Genomic DNA, 21,259 nt, shown 5'->3' with positions numbered 1-21,259 from the left:
GACTGGTATATCCTGAGACCATCTTGCCTATATAGTTAACATGGTCCTGAAATTCTGTCCCAATGTGGTTCATGAATAATAGGGCCACATTTGGACAGAATCATATTTGGACAAATCAGTCCAAATTACACATCCAAATGTAATTTGGACATCAGTGTTCAAATGTGATTTTTATTGCTGTAGGCCATAGTATGTAAAAAAAATGAGATTAGATAGATACCATGGCACTGCTCATTTATTTTTACATGGGAAATATGCCCATCTGAATGGCAATGGGTTGTCTGTCATAGATGCAGCGAGATACAAAGTTGGAAGTCTGTTCATCACCATGAGCTGATGAGAACTGGCTGGAATAGCATGTGTGGTAAATAATTTTTACATCTCTGAAGCACCAATGTGACAGACCTCTGCAGTTATTGTTAGGTTTAATATCAGAAGGTATTAATGAAGCTTTTAATTACTAAACACTGATAACATTTCTTGAAGAACAAAATAAATTAATACTTTTTTAATATGCAGTCACAGGATCAGCCTGGATCTACCCTGGTCTTAGTAGCCGAACACATCTTGCCTCATCATTCTCTTAAGTCAACATTTTCATCTTGTGTTCAAAGTACATATTTAACATTTATGCATAAGGAAATAAAGCCAAGGCTCTCATGCAATTTGTGTATGAAATTGGCTGTACATCCACAGTCACAATGCCAAGAGAATCTCGGTATTTGCTATCAATCACCCGTTATTCAAATTTCCCTCATCAGTTGGATTACAAGCCAACTATTTCTGGGACAGTTGTTTAGTGGAGAAAGAATTACAGTTATTCTTGTTCAAGGTAAGGTCAGATAAAAATGAGGACCCTCTTGGAATGGGGGTGGGAGGAAAATAGTTTAAAGCTCCTCATGGAACTGGCTGTTGATGAAAGACAAGCAGGCATTACTGTCATTAGCGATTCTCAACTAGAACCAGATATAGCAGGTAAAAACAATTTCAGTTCTGAATAAAACATAGTAGCTGCAGTCACTTTTCACAGTTAAAGACAGCATGACCTAGCAGAAAGTATGTATTGTTTGGGCCAGGTTCTGCCATATAGCAGCTATGTTACATTGTGGCAACTTAACCTCTCTGAGGTAAACTTTCTCATCTGTGAAATGGGTTCATAGCAAGCTTTCAGGATAATTTTGTATATTAATATAAATTATATAAATATAAATAATATAAACATAAACATAAATATAAATATATATAAATATTGCCCAGAATGATGCTAGAGCATTGCTAGTGATCAATAATTTATATCCAAGTATCTGTATTTCCTCAGCCTTTCATTTCACATATTGCTATGTAGTAGTGGTGCCTCTGTCCTCAACCATTAAAGTCTCCTGCCGTTATTTCTGGAGGTTACCACAGTGTGACCCACATTGCATGAGAAACCACAAGGCTACCTCTCATGTCTCCTTGAGGGAAGGTGCTATTCCCTATGGCCCTCTCCCAGCACCCTCTGGGAGAACTCTGATCTGACTGAAGTCTCAGTCAGAGACCTCAGGAGGCCAGTGCTGTGCAGTGGGAAAGGGCAGGAAGGAAAGAGGGCCTTCATCCTTTCTCTTCTGAACCTTGAAGCAGTCTTCTGCATAATCCTCCTGAAAACAGACCTTTTGGTTCCTCTGCTTCACTCTCAGGATAAACCTGACCTTCGAATCATGCTAGGAAATCAACTGTGCTTGTGGGCATTTCCTTGCCCCTTCCCTTGGTCTCCAGCAATGTGCTATGTGCTGTCCAGGCATTATTTCATACTCCCAGGAAGCCTGTGAGATGGAGATACTTAATCCCAAATATAGGTGAAGAGACTGAAGCCTAGGAAGATTTAGAACACTGTCCACTCCCCTCCTTCAAGTAAACACCTGGGTTATTACCAGGTATTCTCCATTAAGATGAGCCCAAGACATCCTGAAAATAGTAGCAATTATTATTATTACCATTCCACTCTGTCAAGTGAGGCCAAAGTTTACACTGATTCAATAATAAGTCTGAAGAAATATGCAGAGTAGAAATTGAAGTACAAAAACTAGAGTAGCAGGGAGAGAGTGGAGGCAGAGACTGAGGAAACAAGTTTTGAAAAACAAAATGTGGAAATTATAAAAAATAATGTAAATGGGGCAAATCTAAGAGAATATATGTATCATCTCTTTTTTATTAATCCTTTCAAAAATTTCTTAAATGGTACCAGCTACTTCTCTCACACTTACCCTCAAATTCCCTTCCTTGAGCCCTTAAAAAAATAAATAAGTAATACTATCCTATATAAGAAAAGCCCAGCAACCAAATGGCAGAACGACCAGAACTACTGGTCAACCAGTTGCTGTGACACGCACTGACCACCAGGAGGCAGATGCTCAATGCAGGAGCTGCCCCCTGGTGGTCAATGTGCTCCCACAGTGGGAGCAGTTGCTCAGAGGGTGGGTCCACAGCTGCTGGGCTGAACAGGATGAGCGGTGCTCCCACAGCAGGCCAATCCCCGCAGGTCATGCCTCCACCAGTGCACAAATCCCATGCACTAGGTCTCTAGTAGTCCATATAAAGAGTAAGAATTTCTCTTCCCTTTAATCTCCATTTCCTTAATTCATCTTTCTATCTCCAACTACAGGTGGGAAATAATTGAGGAACTATTTTTTGATGAATGAAATTTTGATCCCAGTCTATAATAAATCTCTAGAGATTATTTTCAAACTAAAACCAATTTCATACCCCATAGAAACTTTAGTTTCATGGAATGAAAAGCCAAATGAGAACAATCCAATAATGTCTTTCCAAAAAGAAGGTACACTAAGTACAGTTGCCCAATTACTACTGAGAATTATTCTCTTTCTTAAACCAAGAAATAAAAAGGAAAATTGTTTTACCGGTAATGCTTTGTGTTCTTTATCAGGGCTAGCAAAAGATACTATGGTTATCAATCTCTTTGTTTACCAAGCGTAATTTTTCATGGGAGATGCCAGTTATATTTATGGAAAAGCCAAATCAATTTCAATTCTCCTTGCAGGAGTCTTGTTAAGTAACACAGAACAAGATAGTATCAAATGCACTTTAATAAAATTCAATAGTTCACAAGTATTAGTACCAATCCATTTTCTATTAATATTTTATTTATTTATTTTTGATATATTTTTATTGATTTCAGAGAGGAAGGAAGAGGGAAAGATAGAAATGTCAATGATGAGAGAGAATCATTGATTGGCTGCCTCCTGCATGCCCCCTACTTGGGATACAGCCCACAACCTGGGCATGTGCCCTTGACCAGAATTGAACCTGGGACCCTTCAGTCCTACCACCAACCCTCTATCCACTGAGCCAAACCAGTGCTTTACTAGTATTTTAGATCAAAATATTCAAATACTAGGGCTCTACTAGTATTTTAGATCAAAATATTCAAATTCATTTAGATCAAATGCTTTGAGTTTTCTGAATTTCCCAAATTACATGCCTACTTGCTGCTAATGTCTGAAAAACAAGGAGAGGTGAGACCAACAAGATATTTCCATATCTACCAATAGAAAGGGATGATGTTGCATCATTTTATTTTTCTTCTTATGTACTTATTCCTTCTTGGCCACTTGAAGTGATCCATAAATCAAGAATTAATAAACATTGAAGGCTTCCTGTTTACCACCACTCACATGTTCTCCTTTCTCCAAGGCGTGTTTTCCCTTAATCAGAATTCACAGCAAAGAAGAGAGGGGAATGGACAGCAAAACCTGCAACATGTTCGGGAACTGTATTATTAACGCACCTCTATTAGCTGCATGTATAGAAGTCTTGGGAAATTCCAACTTTTTTATACTGAGATAAGGGATTGAACTTTTAAATTAGTATTTTGTGTCTTATTTTTTCAATATTCAAGTTCTTTAAAAATATACACTAAATACAGATCTGATAATTTAATGATTATTTCATTATTAAAAGTGAAAATATCTGTACTCATGCCTATGGATTCACCTCAAATGTCTCTCTATATTTTGTGCATTCTTTCTTCTCATGCTAGTTATGAACTTTAGTTTGATGCCTGTATCCAAAAACCAAGAGCAGGTGAAACTCCTGAAAATACCCTGATTTGTGAAAGGGAGGGTTAGCCCACTTGGTTTTGCTTTCACAACCAGGAAATAACTACTGACAGTTTGGGAATTAATTCACTGTTTGTCTCTTACGTTAGCCTGTCAGGCCCTCCATTGTTGGGTTCAAACTAGTGCTAAATTGCAAGAGAGCGGGACAGGAGTCTTTGGCCGTGATGTAAACGGAAGAATTTTCTTAAGTGAATCAGATCCTTTTTACTTCATCTTGTTACATAAAACATGCTGTTATAGAGTTTATATATTTTAAAGGTAGTGAAACAAATTTACCCTATATTTATAAAATATGGATTGCTTGCTTCCTATAGAAATTTAAAATCAGTTCTCCAGAAGAAAAAGATAAACATGTATAGATGCAAATCCATTCCGTATTGGTTTCTTAGTACCACATTAAAGAGAAAAGCTGAGGATATAAGTTATGACTTAATGTTGATTTTGAATGCACACTGCTACCTAATGTACATAAAATAACCATCGCCGAATGAAACTGATACATCCAACAGCTTGGCTGCATTGAAATGATTTTATAAGTGCTTACAAAAAGTCAATTTTGGGATGTTTCACTGCTTAGCTACAAAACAAATCACAAATATGTTTTTATGTTGATTTTCTCTGATAGGACTGGGAATTCCCACATTTCATGGGAGACGTTGATGTAAATCTCCCTGGCTTGCATACGCCTCACATGCAGTTCCAGATTCCTTTCTTCCAGAAGATCTTCAAGGAAGAATATCACATTCACATAACAGGTATGTTATAACCTTGAATAGGATTTGTCTCCTACTTAGAGTAATGCTAGCTGCTATGAAAAAGCAAATGGCGACATTGTATAGGCATACATAAATATAACTTTTGTTCTTACCGAACAGTACCAGGTGGTTCCCAGTGGTTCCAGATCGACTGGGGCTCTGGGCTGTCACTCTGGGACTTGCACTGCTGATGGCTTTAACAAGTGCAACTTCAGGCAGTTGGGAATAAAGAGAATGGGGAAAATGGTTAAGAAGGCTTCCCTGTTTCTTAATCACCTTGGCCTGGAGCAGAAACATGTCATCTCCACTCACATTTTATTGGCAATAACTAGTCAGGAGGGTGCGGGGGGGGTGGGGAGGGGCGGGAATGCAGTCCCTGGTTGGGCAGCCACTTCTGCTGTCAGACCTAGTGCTCTAGCACAGGATTGTCAGGGGAGAGGACAAATCCTCAATGTGGAGAGGTAGTGAACTCTGTACCATAGGTAGTCTACAATTAGCCCACTCCCTGTACCACCCCCACCTTTGGTTTTGTTTTTTTCATTGGTGGGCTTCCTTTTCACAACCTACAGCTCAGTAAATTTTTTCAACATGAGCACTCTTTGTGCTTTGTTCTTCATTTACGGCTGAGATCAAAACAATGGTAGCTCCCATCAGACCATCAGCCTTCGGGGAGTTAGCCCCGGTCTCATCTGATTGAGTACCACCCTCCTTCTGTGGCAGAGCTCATGTTTGTCTCCAGTGATTCTCTTGTGGCTCCGCAGATGATTTCACTTTCAGATGTGTCCTGTGTTTGAAACACCTCCAATATGATGTGTTATAATATTCTTTTGTGGCATCTCAGTCATTTGCTTCTAAAAAAAGCCTTTCTAGGGTTATGCTTTATACCTTTTATTTCTTTTCTAACAAGAAGCAGACAGCTGCGTGGCCAAATGAAGGATGGCATTAGTTCCCAAGCTGTTCAAATGCAAGTCGCCCATGTGTGCACGTTTTAAGGACAATGGCCGAGGATCCCACACCTGCTATGATAGAAACTGCTGAGGAAATCTGTGCTTACACTACCGTCTGGGCTCCCGAGTAAAAATAGCCTGAACACAGGAAAACGTGAACACATGAGCACTGCAAAAAGTCCTTTGCTTCTCAACTTGAAGGCTGTTTTTTTGCTTTGAGCATGAGGCGACCTTTCTAAATTGGAGAATGAGCTCATGAATAGGGAAGATGCAGCAGGTTGCTTTTCCTATTCAGAATGAATGAGGCTCATCTATTAAATTCACCAGGTAAATCAATCAATTTGAGTTCAGGTCACATCGTGTGGTTTCAGAGTCCCCACTGAATCTCGGCAGCATGCTCCCCTCCCGGACTTCTGAACGGCCATCATGCACATGGCATCGTCATATCCCTATGGGTGGGCTTTTGCCTGGACCATCTGTTCTTGCTATCAGCTCTTGTCCCAGGCCATCATGGCCCGAATATTGTCTCGGACTGAATATCAGAATCCATATCAAAATTATACTGCTGGAGGGTAGACTAACTGGTTTAAAAGGGGAGGGGCAGATTCAGAGAAGCCATTGATTAGAAAAAAAAAAAAATCAAGTTGTTGAAAGTATTGAATTCGGGACTATTTTGCATGGCTTCGTCAGATATACTGTCATTTAAAGACAGGGGCAGTTTTAAGTTTTGTGGCCCTCAGAGCTTACACAATTTGGGATGCTCTGTTTAAAAACATGAAGAGAAAAGTACACCTGAGAATGACAGTGAGGCCTTGGCAGGGGACTGGGTGACAGGGGTCCCCTGAAGCTTCAGAGCCCTTAGCTTTGAGGTAGACGCTCCTATGCCTTTGAGCGTAAACCTTTGTCCCGCCAAGTATTATTCTGCAAAAAACTTAATGGAGTCTGCATGTTAGTAAGTGTGCCAGGAGGTGGGAATATATTGTGATTAAGGCTTTTGTGCAGTGTTTGCCAAATTGTGCTGATTAGCATAGCACCTGGGGAACTTTATACATATACTGATTGTTGGGTCCCGTTCTTAATGGTTCCGGCCCAGTGGGTTATGGGCAAAAGCCAGGGAATGGGCCTATTGCAAAGCCTCCCTGGTGATGCTGATCTTTGAGAACTTCTCGGTGTGATTGAGAAGGCACAGTTGAAGTCAGACCGTCTCCGGAGTTGGGCCAAGCATGCAAATGTCTGGGTGCCTGGACCTGTGGGGGATGGGGTGGGGGGGGGGGCTTTTGAGGGTTCTGCAGTTTAAGTTAAAAATAAAATAGGGTACATGTGGGCCTTGCGGTGAAGGGATTCACCCAAAACAAGTTAAATTTAATTTGTGCTGAGAAGATATATCTTTCCCCAGGCCCACCCCTGATCACATTTCCTAGGAAATGGTGATAGAAAAGAAAGTCCTAACTTCTCCCCTCTTGTCTTTCTCAGTTACTGTCTTTGTTCTGCTAGTTGGCTGAAGAGGTTGCTGAGGCCACTCTGGAGTGCCGCCTAATCTCCTGTGAAAGGCCTTTGACTTTATCTCACTTTGTAAAATCATTGTTTCTGGGCAAACTAAGTGAAGTCTCCAAACCACAGGGCTCCGTGCTGTATTTTAATAGGCTCAGTAGTTAGTAGCCCACGACCGTCCAAGTGCACTGCAAACCCTGACTTGATCAGCTTCTCCAAGTGCTGCTTCCTTCCTTAGAGAGACATCAATGCTTTTCTTACTAAGCAAATGTGGTATCATCACTGGGATGATTAAGTGTGAAACCCTCTATATCCATCAACAGTTATCAAACTTTAGTGTGTATGAGAATCACCTGGAGAGCTTGTTTAAAAAAAAAAAAAAAATCAGCCAAGTTAGTGTGGCTCAGTGGTTGAGCATCAACCTATGAACCAGGAGGCTGCAGTTCAATTCCCGGTCAGGGCACATGTCCAGGTTGTGGGCTCGATCTCCGGTAGGGGGCATGCAGGAGACAGCCAATCAATGACTGTCTCATCATTGATGTTTCTCTCTCTCTCTCTCTCTCTCTCACTTCCTCTCTGAAATATATATATATATATATATATATATATATATATATATATATATATATAATTATTTATTTATTTATCTGTCAGCTGCACACCCAGAGTCGGATGCCTGATGTACGTGGTGGAGCCTGAAATCAGCCATTCTCCAGGCACCACCAGGGATGCTTATGCAGGGTGCGAGGGGACTGCACTCTGAGAAACACTGCTGCTGAGAAACATTGTCTATAGTCAGAATTCCTCTCATCTCAGCTTTTTTTTTTTTTAATGGTCTGGCTTTATTTACAAAGAAAAGCGGCGACAGTGCTGCCATTGCAGGAATGAGTGGAAATGGCCGGGGCCTCTCCGGACAGGCCGACTTCATGACACAGGGTCCCAGACCCAGGCCTCTCAGGTTCTTCTTCTCGGCCCCGATGCCTGAGAGGTTGATGGGCCGGCAGGCCACCTGCACAGGTTCACAGGCAGGCAGTGTGTGTGACACTAAAGTTCAGGACCACAGCTGGCTAATGTTCAGGGCCTCAGGTGATTTTGGAGCCAGAGCCCAGGGTGTTGCGACAAAAGTAGACATGTGGGCACTCCAGAAAGGTGAATGGGTCAGTTTTGTCATCTCAGCTTTATATGCAACTCCTAAAGCAAAGTTAAGGGTGAGACTGCAAGTTCAATAGAAATGGGTGGCCGGTGGGAAAGGAGATGGGAGAGGCCTGCCAGGAGCTGGAAGTTCAGAGCCCAGGCAAAGAGAGGAGGCCCCACAGCAGAGCATGATGGGAAAGGCCTGGGAACCACAGAAGAAACTGGAGCTGAGGTGGAAGGGACCCTAGGGACCCCGCGTTGTTCCATGTGCTGCTTTCTCTACTGTGTGTGTTCTGCACTAGAAGAGGTTGGACAGGGCCTGCTAGGGTTTCCTAAGGGTCAAGGATGGCCATACCCTGACGTCAACATCGCGGCTCAGTGATCTACAAAGGGTGTGTGGTGCACACTGAGGCAATGGAGTATAGAGGTTTGGGCGTAGGCTCCAGCTCCACCACTGACAGCTCGCATGGCCTTTGTCAAGCTCCATAACCACTCAGTGGCTCAGTTTTCTCATCCGTTAAATGGAGACCGTACTAGTACTTACCCCTCGGTTGCTATGAGAATTAAATTCATTCACATCTACGAGGTACTTAAAACAGTCTGCACTCAAATTCTCACTGTCTTTACCTAACACTTTTCCATGTATCCATTCAGGGTTTGTGTTTCTATTTAATTTTAAAACAAAGTAAAACATTAGGCAGTCAAAGAAAGGCACTCTGATTATTTATCCAGTATTCTGAGTTCTCTACTGTGACTGCCCCGAGTCCTCAGGAAGAAAGATGCTGAGAATGGCAAGAATCTCTCTCCCAGGGAACTGCTGTGGATGGAGAGGGCCATCTGACACTGATGAGTTCCCATTCCCATTTCAAAGCATTAGGCTTTGAGTGGTTTTTAATCCTGATTCCGAGCTAGTTTTCCTTATGCGTGTCAGAAATAACCTGAGTTGTTGCATCTGTTCAGCTCCTCTGGGTCCCCCTTGACAGATGGTTTGCTGCAGTATGTATATCATCGCTATCTATGGGTGTGTTCAAATATTTTTCTGGGAATTTTTATTTCAGTAACAAAGCGAGTAAAAGGTTAGTGACAAGGTCACCCCGGTGCTTTTAGCCCAACCCCAAGTAAATGCTCAATGCAACTGTGCAATCCTCTCCTCTGCCCTCTGCCCCTTTACCTATAAGGTGAGTGCAAAGATGGATTCAAAATGTGATGTATTGAGTCTCAGGAGGTGAGAGAGGAATGGGCTCTCAATTCAATCTCGGGAGCTCCTCTGAGTCCTATTAATGCCAGTCCCGGTGGAAGCTCTGCCATCTGTCATCCCAGCCAGACAAAGGAAGGGTCCCGTTGGTGGCCATCATCTGAGTAAATTAGGCGGGGGCTGGGGGGAAAGGCCGGAGGAAGGCCAGTGCCTCTGCGAGGAGAGAATTCACACTGTTGGCACGATGATGCCCGCGGGAACTCTCTCGGCAAAAATGGAAAATGTAGAAGTAAACAAGCCTCTGTGGCGTCTGTGTTCTATTTCAGTTCCCTGCGCGGTGTGAGGGCACAGGTGCTGCACGATGGCGAGAATGGGGAAAATAATGAATAAAACCCTTCGCTTTGTTTCCGAAGGTGCATGATTTCTGGCAAATGAGTTCCCAGAGATTGTTTTTTAAAGAGCTCTCCTGTGTCCATCAGATCATGGGACGTGCTAGGGAGGGCAGGCCAGTGGTCCATCGGGCACAATATTCTGTCGGACAGAATTAGCGAGGGACTTGTTATAGGGAGATAGGATGCATCCTGTTCACCATGACAGTCCCCCAAGATCATGAAGTTATCCAGAGTACACAAGGACCTCTTGCTCTTCTCTCAGTTGTGAATTTTTTTTAAACCTTCCCTGAAGCAATTTCCATTATCAACACATTTATACAGCTCTAAGAACTAACTATGTTTACTTCTACCTAAAGCAGCAATTCATTTTATTTGTCCAAAACTCATCTTCTTCAGGCCGTAGTTGCTTCGCCCATAACCTGTGAGTCCTTGCTGCCCCTGAGCTGGTCCACCCTGTCCCCCCTCCCCCAATTGAGGTGTCCTTATGCACAGATGAGGATTTTCATTATAAAATCCACATGCTCCTCAGAAACTGCCTTCGCACTCAGAGGAAGAACTTGAAATATATAATTAATCCATCGTTGATACATGAATATTTTATTTTCCAGATTGTATTAGATTTTAGCAATATCCCGGAATTCAAGAGATCATTGTAACGTATGTATTTGATTCGAAGGATAGAACTTCACTCTATTATATATATATATATATATATATATATATTTTTTTTTGGACACACTATCTCAGAACTTACCTGTTTGTTAACAGACATTTTCTGAGTTAATTTGTGTCTACACCTAAGCTAGGATCTAGGAAATACAAAAATGAACCTGACATAGTTCCCAATCTCAAGAATCTTCTGTCCAGTCTTCAGTACAAATAGATAGCTTTTTCTTTCTCTTTCATCATCACAAGTTTCTGCCTCTACTCGTCATATCAGATTATGTCCTAAAGGAATAGTCTCCCACTTAGGAAGCCACGATGACAAGAGAGGCACTTTGAGAAGCTATATTAATTTGTTTTTAAATCTTAAGAAGGTACTTTACCAACTCAAGTAACTCTTATTAATTCAAAAATTATTTAGTAAATATCTTCAAGTTTCTAAATGGTATCCTCAGGGTCCAAGCACTTAATGTGGGTTCTAGATGTTCGTAAATTCCCTAGGCAGGGACTTAAAGAGATGTTAATGCAATGAGCCTTGTTTTCACTGCTTTTGTCTGGAATGAGAGGGCATTGACTATGGCCAAGAAGCCTGTTGGAGCCTGCTGTTATTTCTTTAATTATCCGAAACTCATCTTCTTCAAGGCCAGGGTTTCTTGTTATCCCATAGTGCAGTGGTTCTCAACCTTCCTAATGCCGCGACCCTTTAATACAGTTCCTCATGTTGTGGTGACCCCCAATTTCATTGTTACAAATTGAACATAATTAAAGCATAGTGGTTAATCACAAAAACAATATGTAGTTATAATGTGTTTTCTGATGGTCTTAGGTGACCCCTGTGAAAGGGTTGTTCGACCCCCAAAGGGGTCGCGACCCACAGGTTGAGAACCGCTGCCATAGTGGATACTATGGATACTAAATGGCTTTGTGGAACGTGACGGCATCATGTATTTGTTCTGGATGCCAGAGTCTGGCCCAGTGTGGTGGAAGGTGCCCACAGCACAGCTCAAGCTCAGTGCTAGCTGGAAACTACTGGGTAAAAGATTTTTTTTAAAATATATTATGATTGCATATTTGAATCCTGAAAGTTTTGTTACATGGTGAAAATATCAGTCCTTTATAGGCATTTTTCCTAGTTGAAAAAAATGACAGTTTCCTCCAAATTGTCATCACTTCCTATGGTAAGTGAGGGTGATATTTAATGGAGAATCCTTTTAAAACTAACTATCCCAGGATTCTATAGACTCCCACAAAGTAAAAAGATAAAATTATCATTATATATCATTTTTGACAATCAGTATGATTCATTAAAGCACAATATACAAGAAGGAGGTAATCCCACCAACACCATGCAGTGATTTCTCATTAAAGGAGACAGTGAGATATTTCAACAGGGAGATTAATAGAAATAATGTATGGATTTGTACCCTGCCTCCTTGCTGATTTACATTATGCTATGTCATTGGAACAACAGGAGGAAATGCGATATCTCTCATATGATCAATGTTGAAATACCAAACCTCTTGTTGTGGTTGACTGTACATTCACAACAACACACTTTGGGAAATGAAATAGAAGCACTTCCTATCCTTCCCTTTTTTGTGCCTTACAGCCTTTCCATGTGAGTTATTTCAGGGACTCAAATTTAGTTTTTATGTTAAGCAGTGTTTCTCAAAGTATACAAGCTTTTTTTTTGAGGAAAGCTTTCTCCATCTGGAAATGGTGTACCCCATCTTTTTGCTCTAATGGTGAGATTTTCTGAGCCATCATAAAACATTAATGTTTAGGCAATGTTTATTTCACAGACTCATCTAAGAGACTCTCAGGGCTGGGAAGAAACCATAAGGATTATATAGCTCAGTTCCCTCACCTTATAGACAAGAGCAGCAAGGTTCAGTTGTCCAAACAGGTTTTGCTCTCTGGGTTGCCACCTCTCATAGGGCAACAGTCGTTTTTTTTTTAAAGAGGAGAAAGCATTACCAAGGTAACAAAACACTGTGTGGGAAAATGTAAGAATGGATGTTAGAGAAAGATAAACATTCTTTCTCTGTGCAAATGAATAAATGGACCAGAAGTTATGCCAAGTGGTCTGGAAACAAACAAAAAAGTAAGAAGACCCATTTCTTCTAGATTTCCAGCAGCTTCAAGTTTTGGCTGAATGGCTATGACAGTATAGAGAAGGACAATGCTATAGCATAGAATAAGGAAATATATCAGCAGGCATTCTGCTCAGCCTCCTTTCTGTCCTCTGCACTTTCTCATCGCCACATGGCCTCTCGGCTGGGGTGGGAGTGGAGGTGCTATCTCCTGTCTTGTAGCCTCAACTTACGTGTATGTACAAGACCTTTGCTCAGGAGCAATACTGCTGCAACCAGTAGAACAATGACCAATTGCTATGGGTTTTTAACATGTTAAATATGCTGATTCACAAAGTATATTTTCATGTAGCTACACATTGGGTCCTCTTAGGTAACTGGCCTAGTAATAGCTACCCAATAATGTTAGTACACAGTAATTCATTCTGTTTTATCCAAACGGGTCACCTTTAAGATATATCTTTGTTGCAAACCCGTACATACTCTTTTTTCCCTCTGCTCTGTCACCGAGATCCTATAGTGACTGGATTAAAGAAGTAAAGAAATTGTAAAATAATACTACCCTACATTTTTGGCAAACAATATATTTCAGAGAACTTCAAATAATAACTTCTCATTTTATCCTCACAATAATCCTTTGATGCAGTTACATTGGTATTATTCTCCATTTCACAGAAGAAAAAAATTGAATTCACGGAGCTAGTGAGTAGAAGGATTTGGGGAAAGAGGAGAAAAATCATAAAATCAGAAGGCATGTAGTTCAATGTCCTCAATTTGAAAATAAAATATTGAGGTCTGGAGAGGTTAAACAGGTTACCCAAGGTTGTATTATTCAAGTTCAGCGTTAGAATGAAATCTCCATCTGCCGATTTCCAGCCTGCAGTTTCTGTCACGAGGGTATTCCCTCTCACAAATGGGTAAAGATGTGTTCGAGCAGGGTGATGGTACCCATTAACTGATGTCAAGCACTGCATTTTTAATGTGCTCTCCCTCCATCCCATCTAAATATTCAGAGTTCAGGCCACATAAGAAATAACATATTGTGATTCTTTAGTGTCAAACTTTAGTGGTCAAACTGACCCAGCACCATTCATCTGAGATGGTAGAAAAATAATTTCAAAGTAGGAAAGACAGCTCTTTGCATCTTCAAGGTTTCTTCTTAGCGTGATCAGAGTACATAGCTTTATTTTTTTTAAAGGAGTGACTTTTTAATATATATATATTTCTATTGATTTCAGAGAGGAAGGGAAAGGGAGGGAGGGAGAGAGAGAGAGAGAGAGAGAGAGAGAGAGAGAGAGAGAGAGAGAGAGAGAGAAACATCAATGATGAGAAAGAATCATTGATTGGCTGCCTCCTGCATGCCCTCTACTGGGGATCGAGCCTGCAACCTGGGCATGTGCCCTTGACCAGAATCTAACCTGGGACCCTTCAGTCTCCAGGCCAATGTTCTATCCACTGAGCCAAACCGGCTGGGCCATAGCTCCATTTTTATTCTTTGATTTTTCCCCCTTTGTCTTGAAACATTCACTGAGCATCTTTTTCCCACCAGAAAAGCACTTTTCTCCAAGCTCCATGGGCCTCCCTTTCTTCTCCCTGATTCTGTGCTGCTGCTTATCTTCAGTTTCTGATCTCCTGTCATCACCATAGAAACAGGGACCTCTTTATGGAGGCCCTTGCCCTGTTCACCAGTTTATCAAAATGACCTAGAGGGGAACAAGTCTCTCCAAGGGCCCATTGTGAATCAAAAAGGTGATGATCAGTCATCCAAGTTCAAGGACCTCTTCCCCTCAACATTCAATCTGGCTTTCTAACACATAGAATTCACAGCAAGGGGGTACATAGAAATCTACAGCAGAGAAGCACCCAGAGTACCTCTCTCAACTTGCTCTCTGTCGTGGAAGCTGCACTCCCTTGCCTCCTGAACACGGGATGAAAAATCTCTGAACGTTTTCATTTTACCCATTGCTCATTCATCTCCTGCCTTTCTTTCCTTACAGTATTCTTCATTCTTTTTCTTCTCTCTCCTCTCAGCCTCTTTTTCCCCCCCATATCACCTGATTTTTTTCTGTAAGCTGTTCTGTCTGGGGCATAGTAAAAAAAAAAAAAACCATACTAAAAGAAATGAAAAGATTTTCTAAACTGCTCTCTATCCTGTTTTTCTTTCAGGGAACACATGAGTTACTACTTCTTTCAAAATCCTTTCTATAGACATTAGCCCCTCAGTTTTTATTCCATTCTCTCAACATCTTCAGCATGTATGGTTTGATCACTCATTAAGCACCTCTCAAATGTGGCTTCTTATTTTTATTTATCTATTGATGTCTCTATCCTGTTTCCCCAACAGGAAGAAACATATGTCCTCAGCATTTCCTAAGGTATCCTAAGCAGAGTCTGTTATGAGCACAGTAGATGTTTGGTAATGATGCTCACCTTTGTACTTGATTGCTTTTTCCTGGCTTTAGCTTCATTTGTTTCTGGTTGATTCTTAGTGAGAATTAGTTTCAGTTTTAAGATCCAGGAGGGCATGAGTGGCTTGAACTTCACAGTGCCAGACGTTGTAGATGTCTTATCATATCTGGAAATGTTTTCAGTGTTCCAACCTACCTTCTAATGTAGGTGTGAAAAATAAATCATTCAGGCAAGAGCTTCCATTATAAATATTATAAATCCTATGGAGTTGAATAATTTCAAAACAGGCAGAGTTATAATGCCCCTTCATATAGTTTACATAAACTCTCTTCATAGAGAAAAATTGTACCATCCCATGCAAATGAAGACATTATCATGGCTTAGGCAAGGCTTTGATGATAATAATAGGAACAATTACGGACTACCTATTACACTAGGCACTGTGCTTAGCATTTAATAATTTCATGAAAAATGCTAACAGCTTTAATAAGTACTATTATTTTCTGCATGCAAAGAAATTGGGGTTTAGAGAATTTAAATAGAGCCAGGATTAAAACCCTTCAACCTTGCCTGTAATAGGAACTTGAAAATGTGTAATGATGATGATAAAATATTTTCCTAAACTCCTCACAAAGTTTTCTTTTAATATAGCTATATATTCTGTGAGAGTATATATTGCAAAATGCATTTTTTATCATTCTTGTTTTAGTAAGTTTGCCCAAGATCTTACCTCTCTCCTTTCCCAAAAGTTCTATAATCAGGTGAATTAGTAATTTAATAATATTTAATACTATTATCTTCAAATATAAAATAAAATAATTTTGACATGATACAAATAATGATTAGAACTAAAGCTTCTAGAAGCTGTTACATATGTCACCTAATTTGCTACAGCAAATCTGTGAGGTGAGTATTGCTATTTTATTGTGATAAACTTGATACTGTCAAACTTGCTATAAATAGTGATTATAATAAAAATTACAATGGCATGTAGTATTCCTTAAAAATGTTTTTCACATTTTCCATTTGTAGAAATAAAGATATCACTAGATAATATGACTTTTAAGAATATCTTATTTATATAAAAATTTAAAATACTACAGAGACATCATGGTAGTTACAATCTCTCCAAATCATGTCTTCTAAAACAGTTCATTAGGGGTAGTTATATTTATATGTCCGATAAATGCATTCTGTTCAATGAGAATTTGATGTAGTTATTTTTAACATCTTGAAGTGAATGCTCAAGGACTATTGATCTGAATCACATCAACTAATGGTTTAATCAACAGGTCACCTGCAAACAGCAATGTGAATTCAATTGATATGCTGCTGTGCTTGCATTGTGAAATGATTTATGTCTCACCCAGACATTACTATAAAACTCTAAGAGATATTGAATTATATGTTGGCCTTTTCTAAGAATTCTATTAGAACTTTGTTTTTAGACATTAAGTGAAAGGTTCTAGAGAATAACCTACATGGGCCCAAATTTGAATATAACCTGTGGAGCCTATAGAACAAGGGGACTGAAACTGGTTAATGTAAATTCCACAAATTACTGGCTGAGGGACCTACAGTTATGTTTTCATATGCCTACCATCCATTTAGGAAATTCCCTTTGCCAATTTTCACTTAATGGCCGCATGGCACTCTCAAAAAATGAATTGTTAACAGGTCTAAAACATTAACAATTTATATTATTATACCATTATCTCCTCTTTATTGGAGTAAACTGTATTGCAGTGTTATGGGTCTTTGACTAATATGCAGTATTTCTTTTTTAATGCAGGTAAATGGTTTAACTATGGGATTATCTTTCTCGTCTTGATTTTGGATCTTAATATGTGGAAGAACCAGATATTTTATAAGCCTCATGAATATGGACAGTATATCGGCCCAGGGCAGAAGATATATACAGTTAAAGACTCAGAAAGTTTAAAGGATTTGAACAGAACAAAGCTGTCCTGGGAATGGAGGTCCAATCATACTAATCCTCAAACGAATAAGACGTATGTTGAAGGAGACATGTTCCTTCACAGCAGGTTCACAGGGGCTAGCCTTGATGTCAAGTGTATGGCTTTTGTTCCAAGTTTGATAGCTTTTGTGTGGTTTGGATTCTTCATTTGGTTCTTTGGACGCTTTTTGAAAAATGAGCCAGGCATGGAGAATCAAGATAAAACTTACACTCGCATGAAACGAAAATCCCCATCAGAACACAGCAAAGACATGGGAATCACTCGAGAAAACACCCAGGCCTCGGTGGAAGACCCTTTGAATGACCCTTCTTTGGTTTGCATCAGGTCCGACCTCAATGAGATTGTCTTCAAGTCTTCCCACCTCACGTCGGAAAACTTGAGCTCGCATTTGAATGAGCCTGCCAGCGCGACAGAAGCTGACCCTGATCCAACGACTTCTAAAAGTACACCCACGAACTAGATTCACATACTTGGATACAGCAAAAAAAAAAAAAAAAAAAAAAAAAAAAAAAAGCAACCCTGAGTGTACCTTTCAATAATGTAGTCTTTCTTTTTGTAAATGTAAGGTCTGCTTAATGTTAGGTAGAGAAATACAAACAATGCCACAACGGTGCTCAACATGCTTTTTCTAGGACTCATTGTTTTCTATTTGTATGATGATACACGTGCCTACTATATATCCAACAGCCCTCTAGAGATTGCTTTTCACAATTGCACAAGCTATTTACTGACTTTATGGCGTAGTAGAAAATTAGCTGATTACCTGTGTATCTGATGTTCAACCATAGTGGTGCCTTGAGACATTAAACTGTTTTTAATTGTACCAAAAATGAAGTGTGGAAGAGTTCTCTAATCTATGTCACATGGTGTTTTTTATTTACTTATATACAATTATTTTGATCTATACTTGATGTCCGAGCAGAAAAGAGGACTAGCCTAACTGTGGCTCAGGAAATATCTCTTGGTTTCTTATTCAGCAGTGGGGTTGGTGACTTCCATAACTGGGCTACAGAGATGCGTGGTGATTACCTTTGAATTTTTGTTGGCCATCCACCAAATGCAAGCACAGAGGCTAAATTCCATAACAGAAGAACGGTAATCCAGCACGGGTCACTACTTGTGAAATGTGACTTTCCCCAACCAGTAATTGCAATTAGATGATAATACTTAATTATGTTTTCCTAATTAAAGATAAATTGCTACTTGATTAAAAATGCTGCCCTTCACCTTCGGGAACAAAGGTTAAGAGGCACAGTTGGATGAACTCTCAAATTTATTGGCATTTACACAAAGCCCTAGAAAACTGAGGAACTGAAGTTTTAATCATGTGAGGGTTGCACAGCCTACCATCTACAATATTTGTACATCTTTCTGTAAATATGGCTCTGGACAGTGAAAATTGAAAATCAATATATGCCGACCCTGAGCAAGGGAACTACTCTAAAAGTCATGCAAGGGAATCTTGTGAGGTAGAAAAGACCAGGCATGAAAAGATATTTTAGTGGCTTGTTTTGTGTGCATTTTTTTATTTAAGAATTAAACATTTCATATTAATAATTAAGAAAATTCTATATTATGTGATGTCATTTTTGTTTATAATAGAGGGGTTCAATTGTATCTTAGTTTAACAACAGTCCCTCCCCCTATTTTTTCTAAACTCCATGCCAGACAAGTTAAGAAATGGAACACTCCCAATTTGCCTTTAGTTTTTTTCCATAAATTACGGTAATATGTTCCTTGAGGAGATTGGGGAAGATCACTTTTAAGGCAAAATTATTTTTGTCACATACCAACACAGCTGGATTTTGTCTTTATGATTTTTTAAAATCTCTCTTGTTTTGATCTGCCTGCTTTTAAGCGTGCAGCATGCTGAATTTAGCATGCATAACACAACTCTGCACTTATATGTCACTTGAGAGCCAGCTTTTATAAACATGTTTCTACAGTTGTTTACGCAGCCATGCACCTGCTGGTTTTTCTTTACCTTTAATAGCCATGCATGGGACTACTTAGGATCCTAAGTATCTCTGACACTAAAAATGCAGAGGTCAAGTTCACTATAGTAACCCATAGACCAGCCGTGGGCAAACTACGGCCCGCGGGATCCGGCCCGTTTGAAATGAATAAAACTAAAAAAAAAAAAGACCATACCCTTTTATGTAATGATGTTTACTTTGAATTTATATTAGTTCACACAAACACTCCATCCATGCTTTTGTTCTGGCCCTCCGGTCCAGTTTGAGAACCCATTGTGGCCCTCCAGTCAAAAAGTTTGCCCACCCCTGCCATAGACCATACTGATCAAAGAAACTTATCCCTGGCATGTGATTACATTGGTCATTACCAAATTAGCATAACATAGAGGATTCAACTTTTGCCTGTAGGACAAGGAAGGAATACCACCTAGAACAGTGGTTCTCAACCTTCCTAATGCTGCGACCCTTTAATACAGTTCCTCATGTTGTGGTGACCCCCAATTTCATTGTTGCAAATTGAACATAATTAAAGCATAGTGGTTAATCACAAAAACAATATGTAATTATATATGTGTTTTCCGATGGTCTTAGGCGACCCCTGTGAAAGGATCGTTCGACCCCCAAAAGGGTCGCGACACACAGGTTGAGAAACGCTGACCTAGAACTATATTTTTATTTATTCTTAATTTCCTTAAGAAGGAAATTGATTTAGAAAGTGAGTGTTTATTGTTAGTATATAGTGTTTATTAAAAACAACAAGAAAAATGAACATACAAGAACTCATAAACACAGACACCAGTATGGGGGTTACCAGAGGGAAGGGGAATGTGGGGGAGTTGTAAAGGGTAAAGGGGGTCAAATATGTGGTGACCAAAGAAGATTTGACTTTGGGTGGTGGGTATACAATATAATATATAGATGATGTATCATAGAGTCATACACTTGAAACCTATATAATCTTATTAACCAATGTTACCCCAATAAACTTAACAAAAAGTTAAGATGGTAAAAGCTAAAAATAAAATCTTAACACAGTAGATGCTTGAAAATATATTATTTGAGAATCTTTATGTGGGTATTAAGAAAAAATATTCCAATGGGGGAAGTAATTAGCAGAAGTAAGGTAGAAAAAAACAAAACAAAAAAACCATGCCAAACCTTAGAGCACTATTCTTCTGTGTTTCTAGGAATTAATGAGAGAAGCTATCAACTGATATGAAATATATCTTTAAAAATTCCATAAATATTAGTAACAAATGGAATAATTTCCAGGGATGGCACTTTAATAGTCAAACAAGATTTGAACTTTCAAAGGCTTCCCGTATCTAATTGTATATACCAATCTTGACCTTTTTATCTCCTTCCTTTCACCCCCCCATCTTTTTTGGGATCTTATATATTCCATTTGCACATATACCAATTAAAGGTTAGAAAATTTAAAAAAATCAAAATTAAAATCACACCCATTCATCTGTAGTCTTAGATTCTAAGTTATATACTAATGGACTATGACTCTACAGAGCTTTTTGGACTATTGAGAGAATTTTTTAAAAGCATGTGCAGTAAACTCAGAAAATGAAGAGTTTTAAAAAAGGATTAAATATCACTAATCAGATTCTAAAGAAAGCACAACAAATGTGATGCCTTAATTGCAGTGGCGCTTAAGGAATATAAACAATTATATTTCTACTGTTTAGTAATTACAGTATTTTATTCTGGCAGAGATGGCATTAATTTAACATGATTTTAGTATTCTACATTATAAAGTATTTCATTAGTAGTTTAAATGGGAGATGAAATAAACATCATGAATTTAAGCCTGATAATATATGCCTAGACATAAATCTCATCACCACATGACCACTTGTATAACTATAGTTAGTTACCTCATCTTCCCCCTGATGGTGGCTACTTATCATGTTCCCTTATCTTTTAGCACATCTTAGATCACCAGTGAATCCTATTAGAAATATTAAGAATCATCTCTTTCCCATTTGCTCTAAAGTCAGACAAACATGAAATCTTTTACTTTTAAAGCTCAGATTTCGCAAGTAGTTTCCAAAAGCACTACTGGCTGCCCATATGATGGAAAGAAGTCATCCAACAGACA

The 21,259-nt window shown here is 39.4% G+C and overlaps 1 protein-coding gene across 4 annotated transcripts in view; it reads left to right on the top strand.

Moving 5' to 3' along the window:
* The window catches only part of TMEM117 (transmembrane protein 117), a 433,115-nt gene extending 415,429 nt beyond the window's left edge, over positions 1-17,686 (top strand). For all 4 annotated transcript variants that reach the window (XM_036300144.1, XM_036300143.1, XM_036300146.1 and 1 more), the window contains 2 exons: positions 4,741-4,870; positions 16,987-17,686. In XM_036300144.1, coding sequence (XP_036156037.1) covers positions 4,741-4,870; positions 16,987-17,633 — 777 coding nt within the window. In that variant the 3' untranslated portion in view covers positions 17,634-17,686. The remainder of the gene's footprint in view (positions 1-4,740; positions 4,871-16,986) is intronic.
* Positions 17,687-21,259: the final 3,573 nt, after the last annotated feature.

The sequence above is a fragment of the Myotis myotis genome, unplaced genomic scaffold (assembly GCF_014108235.1).
Source record: "Myotis myotis isolate mMyoMyo1 unplaced genomic scaffold, mMyoMyo1.p scaffold_m19_p_3, whole genome shotgun sequence".
In the NCBI taxonomy this organism is placed as follows: Eukaryota; Metazoa; Chordata; class Mammalia; order Chiroptera; family Vespertilionidae; genus Myotis; species Myotis myotis.
Note: the sequence above shows the minus strand (reverse complement) of the source record. Positions and strands in the feature narration are given on the sequence as shown.